We start from the raw sequence: 20,125 nt of genomic DNA, 5'->3' as shown, positions 1-20,125 counted from the left end.
GATTTCTATGGGAGTAGCATTGTTGTGCCCCCTGTTGCTGCAAACAACTTTGAGATAAAATCTCAGTTGATTTCTCTGGTGCAGCAAAATTTCCAATTTCACAGATTCCCACAGGAAGATCCCAACTTGTTTATTTCTAATTTCCTACAGATCTATGATATTGTGAAGACTAATAGAGTGAATCCTGATATCTACAAGCTACTTCTCTTCCCATTTGCTGTGAGAGATAGAGCAAAGCAGTGGCTTGACACTCAGCCCATGGATAGCTTGGATACTTGGGATAAGATGGTGGTAAATTTCTGACCAAGTTCTTTCCTCCTCAGAAGCTGACTAAGCTAAGGATGGATGTTCAGACTTTCAGGCAGAGAGAGGGTGAGTCTCTCTATGATGCCTTGGAAAGGTACAAGTAGATGCTCAGAAAGTGTCCTTTGGATATGTTTCTAGACTAAATTCAGTTGCAAATATTCTATAATAGATTTTCTGAGACCGCTAGGATGTCCCTAGATAATTCTGTAGGAGGGTTACTTCACATGAAGACTCCTGAAGAGGCTAATGAGTTGATTGAAATGGTTGCTAACAAGCAGTACTTATACTCTTCTGAGAAGATCTTTGTGACAAAAGAAGTTATGGAGTTAGAAGCCTTGGAGGCCATTCTTGAGCAAAATAAGGCTATGTCTAAATAGATCACTGTTCTAACATAACACTTGAGTGAAATGCAAGTCTCAGCCATCAATACTCAAGATACTTCCTATGATATGAATGGTGGATTCCCTCAGGGTGAGACTTATGAATGTGGCCAGCATTTTTCTGAACAGGTCAACTACATGGGGTATTCCCGCAGAACCTCCTACCATAATCCATTCCCCAAGACTTTTAATCAAGGGTGGAGAAATCAACCTCAGAGACAACCACTAAATTTCATCAATAGTTCTCAGGGTGGTTTCAATCAGAATTTCTTCAACAACCACCCAGTTCAACAGGCTCAACCTCAGAGTACCCCTAACTTGGCATCTATTGTTGCAAAATTCTCTAAGAATGAACAAAACTTTATGCAAGAAACCAGAGCTTCACTTAGAAACTTGAAAGTTCAAATGGGTCAGTTGAGCAAGCAAGCACCAGAGAGGCCCTCTAATACTTCTCCCAGTTACACAGCACCTAATTCAAAAGAAGAGTACCAGACCATTCAATTGAGGAGTGGTAAGATATCAGAATCAGAGACTAAGGCTAGTGAGGAGCGAGGAGAAAAAGACACCCCAGAGAAGAAAAATGAAGAGGCAGAGCACGCCCCAACTAGGCACCCTGACAACCCCTTTCTGGTCACTCTTGATACACATCCTACGTTACCCAAGGCTCCTGAATATAAGTCTAAGATACCATACCCTCAGAGACGTCAGAAGGCATCCACTGACAAGTAATTTTCCAAATTTTGGGAGGTCTTCAGGAAGCTTTAAATCAACATCCCTTTTGTAGAGGCCCTTGAACAAATGCCTCTTTATGCCAAGTTTATGAAGGAGTTGTTGAGCAACAAGAGGGATTGGAAAGGAAGTGAGACAGTGTACTAACTAAGGAGTGTAGTGCAATAATCCAAAAAATCTCCCCAAGAAGTTACAGGACCTAGGAAGCTTTGTAATTCCTTGTACTTTTGGAGATACCACTATTCAGAGAGCCTTATGTGATCTTGGGGATAGCATCAACCTCATGCCTTTCTCATTAATGAAAAATCTCCAAATAGATGAGGTAAAACCTACCCGCATTTCTCTTCAGCTTGCTGACCGTTCTATTAAGTATCCCCTTGGAGTTGTTGAGAATTTACTTATGAAGGTAGGGCCTTTTATCTTTCCTGCTGACTTTGTTATATTGGATATGAAAGAGGATACAAATGCATCTATTATTCTTGGAAGACCCTTTTTAGCCACAAGAAGAGCCCTCATTGATGTTCAAAAGGGTGAATTAACTCTAAGGATCAATGAAGAAGAAATTGTCCTCAATGTGTTAGAGGTCTTGCAACACCCTGATGACTTTGAAGGGTGTATGAAAGTTGATATGATTGAGCCTCTGATTGAAGTTGCACTTGTAGCCGAGAAGCTTGAGGATATTCTGGAATCTCTATCTGAGGATGCTTTGCTTGAGACTGATGATTCTCCACCTCAGAAGGAAAAATCCCACACGCCTAGCACTGAGGGAGGGGCTCCGAAGCTTGAGTTAAAGCCTTTACCTCCATCGTTGAAGTATGCCTTTCTGGGAGAGCAAGAGACTTATCTAGTGATCATTAGCTCCTCTCTGAAACATGAGGATGAGGAGGTGCTGATTCAAGTACTCAGGAGCCATAAAACTGCTCTTGGATAGACCATTAGTGATTTAAAGGGGATTAGTCCAACCAAGTTTATGCACAAGATATTATTTGAGGATGATGCTAAACCAGTTGTGCAACCACAGAGGCGACTAAATCCAACTATGAAAGAAGTGGTCCAGAAAGAGGTGATGAAGCTTTGGGAAGCCGGGATTATTTACCCTATTTCTGACAGTCCATGGGTAAGTTCTGTGCAAGTGATTCCCAAGAAAAGAGGGATGATAGTGATTAAGAATGAAAAAAATGAGCTTATTCCTACAAGAACCGTCACAGGGTGGCGCATGTGCATTGACTACAGAAAGCTCAACAATGTTACACGCAATGATCACTTTCCTTTACCTTTCATTGATCAGATGCTTGAGAGGTTATCCGGCCATGCTTTCTACTATTTTTTAGATGGATACTCTGGCTATAATTAGATTGCTGTAGACTCTCGAGATCAGGAGAAGACGGCGTTAACTTATCCTTTTGGAGTATTCACTTATTGGAGAATGCCGTTTGAACTCTGTAATGCCCCAGTAACTCTTCAGAGGTGTATGCTTTCTATTTTTTGAGACATAGTTGAAAAGTTCATTGAGGTATTTATGGATGACTTATATATGTTTGGTGATTCTATTAATTCTTGCCTTGAGCATTTATCCTTAGTCTTGAAACGGTGTCAAGAAACAAACCTCATTTTAAATTGGAAAAAATTCCACTTTATGGTAGCTGAAGATATTGTTCTTGGTCACCAGATTTCAAGCAAAGGAATAGAGGTTGATAAAGCTAAGGTGGAGGTAATTGAAAAATTACCATCCTTACAAATGTCAAGGCAATAAGGAGCTTCTTAGGACATGCAGGATTTTACAGGAGGTTCATAAAATTTTTTTCTAAAATTGCTAAACCATTGAGAAATCTCTTGATTGTTGACACCCATTTTGTTTTTTATAAGCACTGTTTGCATGCCTTTGAAACTCTGAAAGCGAAGCTTGCTTCTGCACCCATCATAGCCCCTCCTAACTGGGATTTACCATTTGAGCTAATGTGTGATGCCAGTGACAATACTATAGAGGTTGTCTTGGGGGCAGAGCCAAGATAAGCTTATGCACGTTATTTACTATGCCAGTCGTGTGCTAAATGATGTGCAAAAGAATTACACCACTACAGAGAAAGAACTACTAGTTGTAGTTTATGCATTTGATAAGTTTATATCCTATTTAATCTGCTCAAAGGTTGTTGTTTATACTGACCATGTTGTTCTTAAGTACCTTCTACCAAGCAGGATTCTAAACCGAGATTGATCAGGTGGGTACTGCTTCTTCAGGAGTTTGACATTGGGATTAGAGACAGGAAGAGGTCAGAAAATCAAGTAGCTGATCATCTGTCCAGGATCGAACCTAAAGAAGGGATGCCACCCCCCACTGCTGTAACTGAGACCTTCCCGGATGAGTAACTCTTCATGATTTAGAGGGCTCCATGGTTTGCAGATATTGCGAACTATAAGGCTATGAGGGTTATCCCCAAGGAGTACACTAAACAGTAAGTAAAAAATCTGTTTAATGATGCCAAGTACTACTTGTGGGAAGAACCTTATCTTTTTAAGAGATGCTCAGATGGTATGAACTGGCGTTGTGTCTCAAATGAGGAATCATAGCAGATCCTCTGGCATTGTCACGACTCTGAGTATGGAGGCCACTTTGGTGGCAAAAGAAGAACCACTAAGGTCCTTCAGGGTGGTTTTTATTGGCCGACTCTCTTTCGATACTCACAAAAATTTGTAAGAAACTGCGAGAAATGTCAGAGAGCTGGGAACCTTCCCTACAATCATGAGATGTCACAACAAGAGATTTTAGAGATTGAGTTGTTTGATGTATGGGGTATTGATTTCATGGGACCTTTTCTCTCCTCATACTCAAATACTTACATACTAATGGCTGTGGATTATGTGTCCAAGTGGATGGAAGCAGTGGCCTTACCTACCAATGACACCAAATTCATGCTGAGCATTTTTGCAGAGATACATTTTCAGCCGGTTTGGTGTCCCAAGGACATTGATCAGTGGTGGAGGAAGCCACTTCTGCAATAAACAAATAGACTCTCTCCTACATAGATATGGAGTCCGTCATAAAGTGGCAACTCCCTATTACCCTCAAACAAGTGGACAGGCTAAAGCCTCCAATAAGGAACTCAAGATGATCCTAGAGAAGACTGTAAGTACTTCAAGGAAGGACTGGGCAAGGAGACTTGATGATGCTCTCTGGGCATATCAGACTGCTTTCAAGACTCCTATTGGGATGTTCCCATACCAGTTGGTTTATGATAAGGCCTGTCACTTTCCAGTGGAATTGGAGCACAGATGGTGCGCAGAAATCGTGACGGTTCCATTCTTTGGTAACGGCGCTAAAAACTCAATACGCACGTTCATGTTCTTAATTCTGTTTCACAACTTCGTACAACTAACCAGCAAGTGCACTGGGTCATCCAAGTAATAAACCTTACGTGAGTAAGGGTCGATCCCATGGAGATTGTCGGCTTGAAGCAAGCTATGGTCACCTTGTAAATATCAGTCAGGCGGATTCAACTGATTTTATGAATTGATAAGTAAAAGATAAATAAAATATAAAATAGGATAGTGGTACTGATGTAATTCATTGGTGAGAATTTCAGATAAGCGTATAGAGATGCTTTCGTCCTTCTGAACCTCTGCTTTTCTGCTGTCTTCATCCAATCATTCCTACTCCTTTCCATGGCAAGCTTTATGTAGGGCATCACCGTTGTCAATGGCTACATCCCATCCTCTCTGTGAAAATGGTCTAATCCGCTGTCACTGCATGGCTAATCATCTGTCGGTTCTCGGTCATACTGGAATAGGATTTACTATCCTTTTGCATCTGTTACTACGCCCAGCACTCGTGAGTTTGAAGCTCGTCACAGCCATCCCTTCCCAGATCCTACTCGGAATACCACAGACAAGGTTTAGACTTTCCGGATCTCAAGAATGGCCGTCCATGGGTTCTAACTTATACCACGAAGAATCTAATATCTCCGACTCGGTCCTCTGTATTAGATATCTAAGAGATACTCATTCTAGCTTGTTTGCATGTAGAACGGAAGTGTTTGTCAGGCACGCGTTCATAGGTGAGAATGATGATAAGCGTCACATAATCATCACATTCATCATGTTCTTGGGTGTGAATGGATATCTTAGAGAAGGAATAAGTTTGAATTGAATAGAAAAACAGTAGTACTTTGTATTAATTCATGAGGAACAGCAGAGCTCCACACCTTAATCTATGGAGTGTAGAAACTCTACCGTGAAAAATACACAAGTGATAAATGTTCAGGCATGGCCGAATGGCCAGCCCCCACAAAAGTCTAAGATAGAATAAAACTAATCAAAGATTTGTCCAAAGATAGTAAAAAGTCCTATTTATACTAAACTAGTTACTAGGGTTTACAGAAATTAGTAAATGATGCAGAAATCCACTTCCGGGGCCCACTTGGTGTGTGCTTGGGCTGAGCATTGAGCTTTACACGTGTAGAGGTCTTTCTTGGAGTTGAACTCCAGTTTGTAACCTGTTTCTGGCGTTTAACTCCACTTTGCAACCTGTTTCTGGCGTTTGACTCCAGAATGCAGCATGAAACTGGCATTCAATGCCAGTTTACGTCGTCTATCCTTAATCAAAGTATAGACTATTATATATTGCTGGAAAGCCCTGGATGTCTACTTTCTAACGCAATTAAGAGCGTGCCATTTAGAGTTCTATAGCTCGAGAAAATCCACTTTGAGTGCAGGGAGGTCAGAATCCAACAGCATCTGCAGTCCTTCTTCAACCTCTGAATTTGATTTTTGCTCAAGTCCCTCAATTTCAGCCAGAAAATACCTGAAATCACAGAAAAATACACAAACTCATAGTAAAGTCCAGAAATGTGATTTTTATTTAAAAACTAATAAAAATATACTAAAAACTAACTAAATTATATTGAAAACTATGTAAAAACAATGCCAAAAAGCGTATAAATTATCCGCTCATCAACAGAGCATATTAGGCAACAAAGTTTTTGAACTTTGATGCTAAGGCTACAGGAGAGAAGAGGCTACTCTAACTAAATGAGCTTGATGAGTTCAGAAATTATGCTTATGAAAATGCCAAGCTCTACAAGAAAAAGACCAAGAAGTGGCATGATAAAAAGATAGCCACAAGAGTGTTTGAGCCAGGCCAGAAGGTGTTATATTCAATTCTTAGCTCAAGCTCTTTTCTGGGAAGCTGAAGTCCCGGTGGTCAGGGCCTTTTGTGGTAACCAGAGTGTCACCTTATGGTCAAGTGGAACTTCAAGAGGAAACTTCAGATAGAAGGTTCACAGTCAATGGCCAGAGGATAAAGCACTATCTTGGGGGTGAGATTGATCGCCAGAGGTCCACTCATATGCTGACATAGCAACATTGACCGTCAAGCTAGTACGGTAAAGAAACGCTTGTTGGAAGGTAACCTAACTCTGAGTATCCTTTGAGTTTTCTTTCAGTTTGATTTTCACTTATTTTTTGTTTTTATTCATAGTTTTTCTTAGTTTTATGATGATTGTGGTCATGCAAAGTGTTTTAGAACAGAAACAGATGACTCTGAAGGAGAAACAGAACACCCTGGAAAGCTTTACACTCAAAATCTTTGGCACTGAATGCCAGACTGGACGTTCAGCGCCCCAAATGACACATGTCTCAAAGGGGTTGTGGCGCTGAATGCCAGGGAGGGCGTTGAGCGCATGAAATGGTAGTGAGTGACTGGCGTTAAACGCCCACCCAAGAAGGCTTGAAAAGGTGGACGTTTAATGCTCACAAAGGGTCAACTCCAATACCTCCAAGGGCACTAAACGCCAATTGGGCGTTTAGCGCTAGGCCTCGTCTCCCACCCCCCAAAAAATCTGGCGTTAAACGCTAGGGGTGGCGTTTAGTGCCCTGAATAGCATAGAGGATTACCACGTTGTGGCGCTAAATGCTGGAGCTGGCGTTTAGCGTCAGCAACGTGAATTTCAAATTTTAATCATACTTTTGACCGTTGCAATGGTCAATTTATCTTTTCTCTCTCCTCGCTACTTCTCTTCCACCATTAAATCACCTTTTTCACCCCCATATCAAATCCTCCAATTCCCATACCACCCACCACACCTATTTCCTTATCATATCATATCAAATCCTCCCCATATCTTATCAAATCAATCACTACCCCATATTTCACCCCTTCCCATGACCGAACCTTACACCCTCCCCCCTCTATAAATACCACGTCTATTTTCACCTTTCACCACACATCTCTTTTCCATTCCTTTTACCTTTTCTCTCTTTCACCCTTCCCATTTACTTTCTTTCTGCCTTTCCTTCCCCTCTCTCACCCTCAGAGCCAAAACCCAGACCCCCTCCACCCTCCTACGCCTTTCACCTCTCTCTTTTCTTTCTCGTCCCTTTACTCCTTTCCTTCTTCCTCTTATTCCTTCTCTTTTATTTTCTCAGGAACAAGCAAAAGCTTTATTTGGTGTTGGGGCACCCCGCTTTCCACTTTTTCTTACCTTACATGGCACCCAAGATCGGTGAATCCTCTTCAAGGAAGAGAAAGGAGAAGGCTCCTACCACAATCCCATATGATGTCAACTGATTCCAAACTAAGGTTCATGAGGATCACTATCATGAAATTGTCAGCAAAAAGAAAGTGATTCCAGAGGTGCGATTTGACTTAAAGCCAGACGAATATCCAGAGATCCAGGAACATATTCGGAGTAGGGGTTGGGAAGTTCTGGCCAACCCCGTGACTGAAGTTGGAGTTCTGATGGTCAAAGAGTTCTATGCTAATTTGTGGGTGACTTACAAAAATATCAAGGATGTGAATCCTGAGTTCAAGACGTGGCGCATTATGGTCCGAAGGGAGATCTTACAGTTTGGTTTAGAGAGAGTGAGGGAGATGCTTCAACTGTCACCATCCAAAGATGACCTTCACTCTTACACTAAGAGGGTCAACACTTATTAGAAACTGGACCAAGTCCTCACTAATATATGCCTCTCCAGAGCACAGTGGAGGAGAGATGCTAAGGATTAACCTTACCAGTAGGAAGGCATGCTCTAAAGCCGGTTGCTTGGGGGTGGTTAGAATTCATTCAACGTTCCATTTTCCCTACAAGTAACTGATCTGAAGTTATTGTTGACTGAGTTGTGATGATTCACTGCATTATGCTCGGCAATGAGGTGGAGGTGCACCGGTTGATACCTCAGGAGATATATAGCATAGCAGCGAAGGCCTCTACCTCCCCTAGATTAGCCTTCCCTCACCTCATGTTCCACTTGTGTGAGGCTGCTCACATCTTTATTGACAGAGACACTCTCATTCCTGTTGACTGACTGATTACTAGGAAGGACATGGAGTATGCTAGAGAACTTGGACAAGCATCACCTCAGGAGCCAGTTCTCCCTCCTCAGCAGGAGCAGCCTGAGATACCTCAGGGGTCTTATTTTCTCCCTCGTGACTATTGGGATCAGCTGGCAGCATCTAATAGGAAGTTGGCATCTTCTGTTTTCCAACTGAGGATAGAGTATAAGGACCACTCAGTCATCCTTCATCAGCTGGTGGGGGAGGAGCTGAGGCAGAGGCGCGATTTGGATAAGCTGAAGAGGTAGAAAGGATTCCAAGGAGGGAGCAGCAGTCACCAGGACTGAGGTGGTTGAGTTTCATTATCTGCCTTTCTATCCTATTTTTTGTTTTTCAGTGCTTTGTCTTATTTCCTATTTTCTCTTTGAAAGCCTTTTGCATGATTAATAGTAGTATTATTGCTTTCTAGTTTACTTATCTATTTTGATGTTTTATTTTTACTATGAAAAATGTCTCATGTATTGTTCACTGAGCTTGAAAAATCAAAAGAAAAAGAAAAGAAGTAGTAAAATGCATGAGACTTAAGTCATATGTTATGAGTTATTCTGGTTACTTTACTATGGTGGTATTGTCCATAATTTTAAATGTATGAATTGAATAGTGCATATTTGATCTTGAAGTTAAGAATATTGATTTCTGAGATACAGGAACTTAGAGAAGTATTATGGATTCTCTAAAGTGAGTAAGAAATTGGTCCTTGAAGCAAAACAAACAGCTAAAAGAAAAAAAAAAAGCAAGGTCCAAGGCTCTGAGCATCAATGGTTAGGAAGGTCAAACATGATTAAAAGCTCAAAGAGTTGTTTTCCTAATGATATGCGTGTGGTATCAATGTGTCAAGTAACCCTTGAGATAGAGTACTAAGAGTAGAGACCAAGATCAATTACAGAGTATGCCAAAGACTTTGAGCACCACTGACTGGAAAAAAGTAAAAGAAAAATATAACTCCAAAGAGTTCCCCAATTAAGTGCTTGTGGTGTTTTTGTGTCAAGTTAAGCTTGAGACAAAACACTTAGAGTCACGGCTAAGCTCAAGGTTCAAAGCACCAAAGGAAAGAAAAGAAAAAGCTATATTCAAGGATCAATCAGAGCTTAAGGAATAAAAGAATCTATAATATCATCCGAGCTCTAATTTTGAAGGATATCAATATGTCTGAACTTTAAAGGAGAGTGAGATGCCAAACCTATTCAGAATTATAGTACCATAAATTCCACTCAATGATTAGCTAAGAGCTTAAATGAACACTCAAGTCCTAGGAATTTTCTCTTCTCAGTCCTATATTGTTTTTAGTTGCTTGAGGACAGGCACCAGTTCAAGTTTGGTGTTGTGATGCGTGAGCATCTTTCCTGTATTTTTCTCTTATTTTCTAGTTAAATTAAAGTAGAATTTAGTGATTTTAAGTATATATTAGTGTTAAAATCCTCTTTGGATGCTACTTTGAGTTTTTTTGGTATTTTAATTATTTCAGGTGAAATTCGGATCAATTTGACAGAGTTTTGAGCAAGAACGAGAAGAATTAGAGCTGCCCACTAGGGTGCTAAATGCCAAGTTGGTGTTTAGTGCCAGCAACTCAGCAAGACCATAAGCATTTCTGCCCTCAAGGGCACTAAACGCGCCAGGCAATCCAGATCTCACCTCACTCTTGGAGCATCTTTAGTTGGATTTAGCTTTTAATTATTATTTTATCTTTTATTTTTATAATTTTTATTTACAAAAAAAATCTTTTAGGTTTAGAATTTATTATTTTATTTTATTTTCAAATCAAATTAGGTTAGATATAAAAGGAAAAAGATTCACACTTTGGGGGCATCTTCTCACTTTTGCACTTTTGACATTTTCTGGACCCTAGTTTTCTCTCTAAAGCATGAGCCACTAAACCTCCTTGGTTAAGGTTAGGAGCTCTGTTTATTTCTATGGATTGAGACTATTGCTTTTGTATTTTAATTAATATATTAATTCAATTTTAAGGATTACTTCCGTTCTTCATTTTATGAATCTGGGTGGATCGAAAGAATGACCCTTATTCTATATGCGTTCTTGTGATTCTTGGAAGAGATATCTCACATGAACAATAGTTTGAAAGTAAATTCCTCCTAAATCGTTAATTACTTGAACTAATCGGGATACGTGACATATAATCCTCTTAGCTTTGGGTAATTAGGGTTTTTGTGGCCATAAACTAGAATTGAACCTAACCCTCTAATCAAAATTAAGTGACCAAGACATTAGCGGTTAACTAGGTTAGAGGAGACTAAATCACTAAGATATTAGGATTTAGTCACTGACAGTTTGCCGTGAAATGAATCTTACATGATTAAAATAGTTGGTAAGAAAACCTAATCCGAAAAAGTAAATATCTCCGAAACCTTAACTGTTTTCTCTCATACATTTCACACCATTCTCACTGTTTGTGTTTTCTCATTCTCTGAATGACTGTTTAATGCTTTTGAACCCCAAAACATCACTTTTTGCTTGCCTGACTAAGGAATCATTCGACCATAGTTGCTCAGTCCATCAAACCTCGTGAGATCGACCCTCACTCACCTGAGGTATTACTTGGTACGACCCGGTGCACTTTCCGGTTTGTTTGTGGATCTAAAAATTCCGCACCAACCACATCTTGCAACATAGGGTTAACAGAGTATCGAGTCTCAACCTGGAGCAAGTGGTGGCAAGCCACTGCATCTACCCAGAAAAACTCGTATATGAGATAATAGAAGTGCACAAGCTAATAATCATTCAAATTCAATTAATCATTATCATTACAGCCATCATTCATTACATATTCATCATTTATGCACTTCTCAAATATAAATCATTACTTCAAAAATATTTTTTCACTGCCAAGTTAACTTTTTCTCTAAGTTTACCCCTCTTCCTATGATTAGGGACTAAGTATAGATGCTTAGAAGGTAAATATAGAGGTTTAGAAAATAGAAAATAGGTTTAATTGATAAAAGTATAACTTTTTCCAAAACAGGGGTTCCGCATAAGCATGCCATGTTTTACGTACGCGGAGGTGTAATTTGCCCATCTCACCTACGTGACCCTTGTCCGCATACACATCCCCTTGGACAAGGAAGCCTTCCCGCGTTGCGTGGTACTGCCCGCGTACGTGAGCCTGTAAATCTTCCCATTCCGTGTACACATGCACACTTCCGAGTACGCAGAACGTTTGGGCAGAGCCCAGGGTGCGTGTCGCGTGTATGTTCACATACGCATGCCCAACAAAAGTAGTAAAACGCTGTTAAGTATGCAGAATTCAATTTTTGCACACTAAACTTCAAACGTGCATAACTTTTTCGTTAAAAATAATTTTTAGTCCTTTTTTTAACGGCATAAACTTCACAGATCCATTTTTATTTAAAATAGATTTCACAAAATGGCAGGGTATGGAAGCTAAGTTATGGCCCGTCAAAGTTTGGCAAATCAGTTTTTCACCAAAGATTCCAAACCTCCATTTTTACTAACTTCCATTGAAAACCAATAACTCACACCCCAAAACAACACTAATTTGTACAAAACAGTTCCATATCCATTATATCTCTTCCACAACGTACCAAATCTCTATTTTATCAATTTTATTCCAAACAATCCACAATCAAAACGACACAACTCTTCAATATATCAACATTCGCAACTCATGATCATCATCCTCATCAATCATCATCAAAAGCTCATAACAAACTCAACATTTTTACTAAAAATCACTAAACCTCATCAAGTTCACATAATTCAACTTGTCCAACGGTCAACTAGACTAAGTTTTCACATTTTATTATATATTATCTACGAGAAACCAAAACAATATCTTGGCAGATTCCTCTCTAATGCTCCAACACCTCAAAATTCCTCTGTTCCCCAAGTTTAAAAGCTCTAATTTCTCACCGATCACCAACTTAGCTCCCAAGGTTCAACCTCAAGCCTCCAGTACCATCAATTTAATCCCAACACATACAATTTAATCTAATACCAAACAATATCACTCAAAATCAACATAGAGTTCTGGTGGCACGAATTCCCACACTTTGTACAACTGAACCAGCAAGTGCACTAAGTCATCCAAGTAATACCTGAGTGAGTCAGGGTCGATCCCACGAGGATTGTGGTTTGAAGCAAGCTATGGTTATCTTGTAGAACTTAGTCAAGCGGATAGAAAAGTTGATTGATTTTTTAAACACATAAAATTGGAATAAGATGGAATTACTATGTTTGATTATAACCAATGATAAGAAGATGGTTAAGGCTTGGAGATTGGTGCATGAAATTACAATCACACTTTTGTAACTCCGCACAACTAACCAGCAAGTGCACTGGGTCGTCCAAGTAATACCTTACGTGAGTAAGGGTCGATCCCACGGAGATTGTCGGCTTGAAGCAAGCTATGGTTATCTTGTAACTCTTAGTCCGGATATCAGTAATTCTCAGATTTAATTGTAAAAAGTAAAAGAACATGAAATAAATACTTGTTATGCAGTAATGAAGAACAGGTTGAGGCTTTAGAGATGCTTTGTCTTCTGAACCTCTGCTTTCCTACTGTCTTCTTCTTCATGTACGCAAGACTCCTTCCATGGCAAGCTTTATGTTGGGCATCACCGTTGTCAATGGCTACATCCCGTCCTCTCAGTGAAAATGTTCCAAATGCGCTGTCACCGCACGGCTAATCATCTGTCGGTTCTCGATCATGTCGGAATAGGATCCATTGATCCTTTTGCGTCTGTCACTACGCCCAACACTCGCGAGTTTGAAGCTCGTCACAGTCATCTCTTCTCAGATCCTACTTAGAATACCACAGAAAAGGTTTAGACGTTCCGGATCTCAGAAATGACCGCCAATGATTCTAGCTTATACCACGAAGACTCTGATTTGAATCATGAGGCTAAGAGATATGCATTCAATCTAAGGTAGAACGGAGGTGGTTGTCAGGCACGCGTTCATAGGTGAGAATGATGATGAGTGTCACAGATCATCACATTCATCAAGTTGAAGTACGAATGAATATCTTAGAATGGAAGCAAGCGTAATAGAATGGAAAACAGTAGTAATTGCATTAATTCATGAAGAACAGCAGAGCTCCTCACCCCCAACAATGGGGTTTAGAGACTCATTCCATAGAGAATACAACAAGAAACGTGTAAAGTGTCATGAGGTACAATATGAATCACTGAAAGTAGTATTTATAGTAAACTAGTGACCTAGGGTTACAGAAAATGAGTAAGCTATGGTGTTTATTGTAAACTTCCACTTTCGGAGCCCACTTGGTGTGTGCTTGGGCTGAGCATTGAAGCTTTCATGTGTAGAGACATTTCTTGGAGTTAAACGCCAGTTTTTATGCCAGTTTGGGCGTTTAACTCCAGCTTTTGTGCCAGTTCTGGAGTTAAACGCCAGAATTCTTGAGCTGACTTGGAATGCCTGTTTGGGCCATCAAATCTCGGGCAAAGTATGGAGTATTATACATTGATGGAAAGCCCAGGATGTCTAATTTCCAACGCAATTGAGAGCGTGCCAATTGGGCTTTTGTAGCTCCAGAAAATTCACTTTGAGTGCAGGGAGGTCAGAATCCAACAGCATCTGCAGTCCTTTTTCAGCCTCTGAATCAGATTTTTGCTCAGGTCCCTCAATTTCAGCCAGAAAATACATGAAATCACAGAAAAACACACAAAATCATAGTAAAGCCCAGAAAAGTGATTTTTATTTAAAAACTAATAAAAACATAATAAAAACTAACTAAAATGTACTAAAAACATACTAAAAATAATGCCAAAAAGCGTATAAATTATCCGCTCATCACAACACCAAACTTAAATTGTTGCTTGTCCCCAAGCAACTAAAAATCAAATAGGATAAAAAGAAGAGAATATACAAAATTCCAAAAACATCTATGAAGATCAGTATTAATTAGATGAGCGGGGCTTTTAGCTTTTTGCCTCTAAATAGTTTTGGCATCTCACTTTATTCTTTGAAGTTTAGAATGATTGGCTTCTATAGGAACTCAGAATCCAGATAGTGTTATTGATTCTCCTAGTTAAATATGTTGATTCTTGAACACAGCTACTTTATGAGTCTTGGCCGTGACCCTAAGCACTTTGTTTTCCAGTATTACCACCGGATACATAAATGCCACAGACACATAACTAGGTGAACCTTTTCAGATTTAGACTCAGCTTTGCTAGAGTCCCCAATTAGAGGTGTCCAGAGCTCTTAAGCACACTCTTTTTGCTTTTGGACCACGACTTTAACCGCTCAGTCTCAAGTTTTCACTTGACACCTTCACGCCACAAGCACATAGTTAGGGACAGCTTGGTTTAGTCGCTTAGGCCAGGATTTTATTCCTTTAGGCCCTCCTATCCACTGATGCTCAAAGCCTTGGATCCTTTTTATCACCCTTGCCTTTTGGTTTAAAGGTGTATTGGCTTTTTCTGCTTGCTTTTCTCTCTTTTTTTTTTCTTCAGAATGCAAGCTTTCTATTCACTGCTTTTTCTTGCTTCAAGAATCAATTTTATGATTTTTCAAATCATCAAATAACATGTCTCCTTTTTCTTTCATTCCTTCAAGAGCCAACAATTTTAACATTCATAAACAATCAAATTCAAAAATATGCATTGTTCAAGCATTCATTCAGAGAACAAGAGTATTCCCACCACATCAAAATAATTAAACTGCTTTAAAATTCGAAATTCATGTACTTCTTTTTCTTTTTCAGTTAAAAACATTTTTTTTAAGAAAGGTGATGGATTCATAAGGCATTCATAGCTTTAAGACATAAACTCTAATTTTATTGATTATGGAATAAAAATAAGACTCAAAGATAAATATAAGAGCTGACCCATAATAAAAGATAGAAAATTAAAAGCAGAAACTCTTAAAATAGACTCTTAATAATAAAGGTTATCACAGAGTTAGGACTAAACAACCTTGATTTTGAGAGGTTGATGCTCCCTCTTTTTGTGGGGTGCTTGGTCCTTCAAGGGAGAGCTTCTGGCGCTTCAGCTCCTGTAGCTCACGCCCCTGCTTCTCCTGTTCCTTCAGCAGCTTGCAGAGCATGCAGTTTTGATTCTGCTGTTCTTCCTTAAGTTGTTCCATAGCTTCCTGTAGCTTGGTAACAGATGCTTCTAAGCGGGTCCAGTAGTCAATTTCAGGAATTTCTGGGAGGAACTCCTGCGCCCTCTTTTTGATGGAGTTGTCTTGCACTTTTCCTTCCATTGACTTCTTGGTGATTGGGTGTTCAATTGGGATGAATTCATCTACTCCCATCCTCACCCCAGCATCTTTACATAGCAGAGAAATTAAGCTTGGGTAGGTCAGTTTGGCTTCAGTGGAATTCTTGTTTGCAATTGTGTAAATCTCACAAGAAATCAGATGATGAATCTCCACTTCTTTTCCAAGCATAATACAATGAATCATCACTGTTCTTTTGATAGTGACCTCAGAGCGGTTGCTAGTAGGCAATATAGAACGCCCAATAAAGTCCAGCCAGCCTCTTGCAACTGGTTTGAGATCTCCTCTCTTGAGTTGGTTTGGGACACCTTTGGAATTGGTTATCCACTTAGTTCCAGGAAGGCATATGTCCTCTAGAACTTGATCCAACCCCTTATCTACTCTCACCATTCTCCTATTAAAGGATTTAGGATCATCTTGTAGTTGAGGTAGTTTGAAGACCTCTCTTATTTTGTCCAGATGGAAGTAAATAATTCTTCCTCTGACCATGGTTCTGTAGGTATGTAAGGCGGTTCCAGTCATTCTCTGCTTATCTGTCAGCCACAGATTTGAGTAGAATTCCTGAACCATGTTTCTTCCAACCTTTGTCTCAGGATTGGCTAGAATTTCCCATCCTCTGTTTCGAATTTGCTCTTGGATCTCCGGATATTCATCTTCTTTCAGATTGAATTTAACTTCCGGGATCACTGACCTCAGACCCATTATTTTGTAGTAATGGTCTGCATGTTCCTTGGTTAGGAACCTCTCTTGATTCCAAAGGCTCTTTGGAGTATTCTCTTTCTTGCCTCTTGATTTGTTTTGTTTTCTCTTGGGTGCCATGATCTTGATGAGTCTTAGCTCAGTGATCACGGAAAAGCACACCAAACTTAGAGGTTTGCTTGCCCTCAAGCAAAAGAAAGGAAAGGGAGGAGAGAGGAGAAGAGGTAAATTCGAATGGTGTAGAGGAGGGGATGGCCGAAACTATATTTATAGGAGAAGGAGATGGCTTTCGAAAAATGTGAGAGAGATATGAAAAGATATGGAAAGAATTTGAGAAGATATTTGAGTTTTTGAAGAAGATTTGGAAGGGATTTGAAAGAATTTTGAGAAATAATTTAGAAAATTATTGAATGATGAGAATTGAGGGTGAATGATGAAAGTTTGAAACAAGTTTATGCAGAAAATTATAAGTCAAAACATGAAAATTTGAAAAAAATTGAAGTTGAAAACAAAATCACCTCCCCCTGTCTATTTGGCGTTAAACGCCAGAAACTCCTTTATCACTGGGCGTTTTGCTGAACGCCCAGGATACTGCAAATCTGGCGTTGAATGCCCAGAATGGTACCCATTCTGGCGTTTAACGTCCAAAATCGTACCTTTACTGGCGTTAAACGCCCAGAATGATACCCATTCTGGCGTTTAACGCCCAAAATGCCCCTTTACTGGCGTTTTCTTGCCAGCAAGCTCCTTTTCTCTGCTTTTTGTACTGAATCTTTCTGTAACTCTGTGAATTCCTTCAATTTTGATGCTTAGCCTTTGATGAAAATGTATATCAAACCTCTACAAGTATTAATTAAAATAAATAACTTGCTAATGGCTGAGTTGCCTCCCAGCAAGCGCTTCTTTATTGTCTTTAGCTGGACTCTTACTGGGCTTCATTCAAGCCTCAGTTTTGAGCATTCTTGCTCAAAATTGCTTTCAAGATAATGTTTGATTCTCTGTCCATTGACAATGAACTTTTTGTCAGAATCAATATCTTAAAGCTCAACATATCCATATGGTGACACTCCTGTAATCACATATGGTCCCCTCCACCGGGATTTTAATTTCCCAGGGAATAATCTGAGCCTAGAGTTGAATAGTAGAACTTTTTGTCCTGGCTCAAAGACTCTGGATGACAATTTCTTGTCATGCCACTTTTTTGCTTTTTCCTTATAAATTTTTGCATTTTCAAAAGCATTGAGTCTGAACTCTTCCAGCTCATTTAGCTGGAGCAATCTTTTCTCACCAGCTAACTTAGCATCCATGTTTAGGAATCTAGTTGCCCAGTAGGCTTTATGTTCAAGTTCCACGGGCAGATGACAAGCCTTGCCATACATAAGCTGGTATGGAGAGGTTCCTATAGGAGTCGTGAATGCTGTTCTGTATGCCCACAGAGCATCATCCAAGCTCCTTGCCCAATCCTTTCTACGGGAAATTACAGTCCGTTCTAGGATTCTCTTTAGTTCTCTATTAGAGACTTCAGCCTGCCCATTTGTCTGTGGATGATACGGAGTTGCTACTTTGTGGCTAATTCCATATCGAACCATAGCAGAGTAAAGCTGTTTATAGCAGAAATGGGTTCCCCCATCACTGATTAGTACTCTGGGAACACCAAATCTGCTGAAAATATGTTTCTAGAGGAACTTCAGCACAGTCTTGGTATCATTAGTGGGTGTGGCAATTGCTTTCACCCATTTAGATACGTAGTCTACTGCCACCAGAATGTAAGTGTTTGAGTATGATGGTGGGAAAGGACCCATGAAGTCTATACCCCATACAGCAAACAACTCAATCTTTAAGATCCCTTGTTGAGGCATGGCATAACCATGAGGTAAATTACCAGCTCTTTAGCAACTGTTATAGTTACGCATAAACTCTCGGGCATCTCTATAGAGAGTAGGCCAATAGAAGCCACATTGGAGGACTTTAGTGGCTGTTCGTTCACTTCCAAAATGTCCTCCGTATTGTGATCCATGACAATGCCACAGGATCTTCTGTGCCTCCTCTCTAGGGACGCATCTGCAGATCATTCCGTCAGCGCATCTCTTAAAGAGATATGGTTCATCCCATAAGTAGTACTTTGCGTCAGAAATTAGTTTTTTCTTTTGCATCCTGCTGTACTCATGGGGTATGAACCTCACCGCTTTATAATTTGCAATGTCTGCAAACCATGGTGCTTCCTGAATGGCAAAGAGTTGCTCATCCGAAAAGGTCTCAGAGATCTCAGTGGAAGGGAGGGACGCCCCAGCCACTGGTTCTAACCGGGACAGGTGATCAGCTACTTGGTTCTCTGTCCTTTTTCTGTCTCTTATTTCTATATCAAACTCTTGCAGAAGCAACACCCATCTTATGAGCCTGGGTTTTGAATCCTGCTTTGTGAGTAGATATTTAAGAGCAGCATGGTCAATGTACACAATCACTTTTGATCCTACTAAATAGGATCTAAACTTGTCAATGGCATAAACCACTGCAAGCAGCTCTTTTTCTGTGGTTGTGTAGTTTTTCTGTGCGTCATTTAGAACACGACTGGCATAGTAAATGACGTGCAGAAGCTTGTTATGCCTTTGTCCCAACACTGCACCAATGGCATGGTCACTGGCATCACATATTAATTCGAATGGTAATGTCCAGTCAGGTGCAGAGATGACTGGTGCTGTGACCAGCTTGGCCTTCAGGGTTTCAAACGCCTGCAGACACTTTATGTCAAACACAAATGGTGTGTCAGCAGCTAGCAGGTTGCTCAGAGGTTTTGCAATTTTTGAAAAGTCCTTTATGAACCTCCTATAGAATCCTGCATGCCCCAGAAAGCTTCTGATTGCCTTTACATTGGCAGGTGGCGGTAATTTTTCAATTACCTCTACCTTGGCTTGATCTACCTCTATTCCCTTGCTTGAAATTTTGTGCCCAAGGACAATTCCTTCAGTCACCATAAAGTGACATTTTTCCCAGTTCAAGACCAGGTTAGTTTCTTGGTATCTTTTCAGGACAAGTGCTAGATGATCAAGACAGGAGCTGAATGAGTCTCCAAATACTGAGAAGTCATCCATGAAGACTTCCAAGAATTTCTCTACCATATCAGAGAAAATAGAGAGCATGCACCTCTGAAAGGTTGCAGGTGCATTGCAGAGACCAAAAGGCATTCTTCTGTAAGTAAATACTCCAGATGGACATGTGAATGCTGTTTTCTCTTGGTCTTGAGGATCTACTGCAATTTGGTTGTAGCCTGAATAGCCATCCAAAAAGCAGTAGTATTCATGACCTGCTAGTCTTTCTAGCATTTGGTCTATGAATGGTAAAGGAAAATGATCCTTTCTGGTGGTTGTATTGAGCCTTCTGTAATCAATACACATACGCCACCCTGTGATTGTTCTTGTGGGAACCAGTTCATTCTTTTCATTATGGACCATTGTCATGCCTCCCTTCTTGG

General features: G+C 40.1%; 1 protein-coding gene across 1 annotated transcript; it reads left to right on the top strand.

Moving 5' to 3' along the window:
* The first annotated feature begins 3,051 nt into the window (after positions 1 to 3,051).
* LOC112742939 (uncharacterized) lies at positions 3,052 to 8,346 on the top strand. Its single transcript, XM_025792181.1, has 3 exons — positions 3,052 to 3,126; positions 4,345 to 4,688; positions 8,022 to 8,346. The coding sequence occupies exons 1-3, from the start codon at positions 3,052 to 3,054 to the stop codon at positions 8,344 to 8,346; spliced, it is 744 nt and encodes a 247-aa protein (XP_025647966.1).
* The last annotated feature ends 11,779 nt before the right edge of the window (positions 8,347 to 20,125 follow it).

Source organism: Arachis hypogaea, chromosome 14 (genome assembly GCF_003086295.3).
Source record: "Arachis hypogaea cultivar Tifrunner chromosome 14, arahy.Tifrunner.gnm2.J5K5, whole genome shotgun sequence".
NCBI lineage: Eukaryota > Viridiplantae > Streptophyta > Magnoliopsida > Fabales > Fabaceae > Arachis > Arachis hypogaea.
The sequence above is the reverse complement of the archived record's forward strand: the minus strand, read 5'-3'. Positions and strand labels throughout refer to the sequence as shown.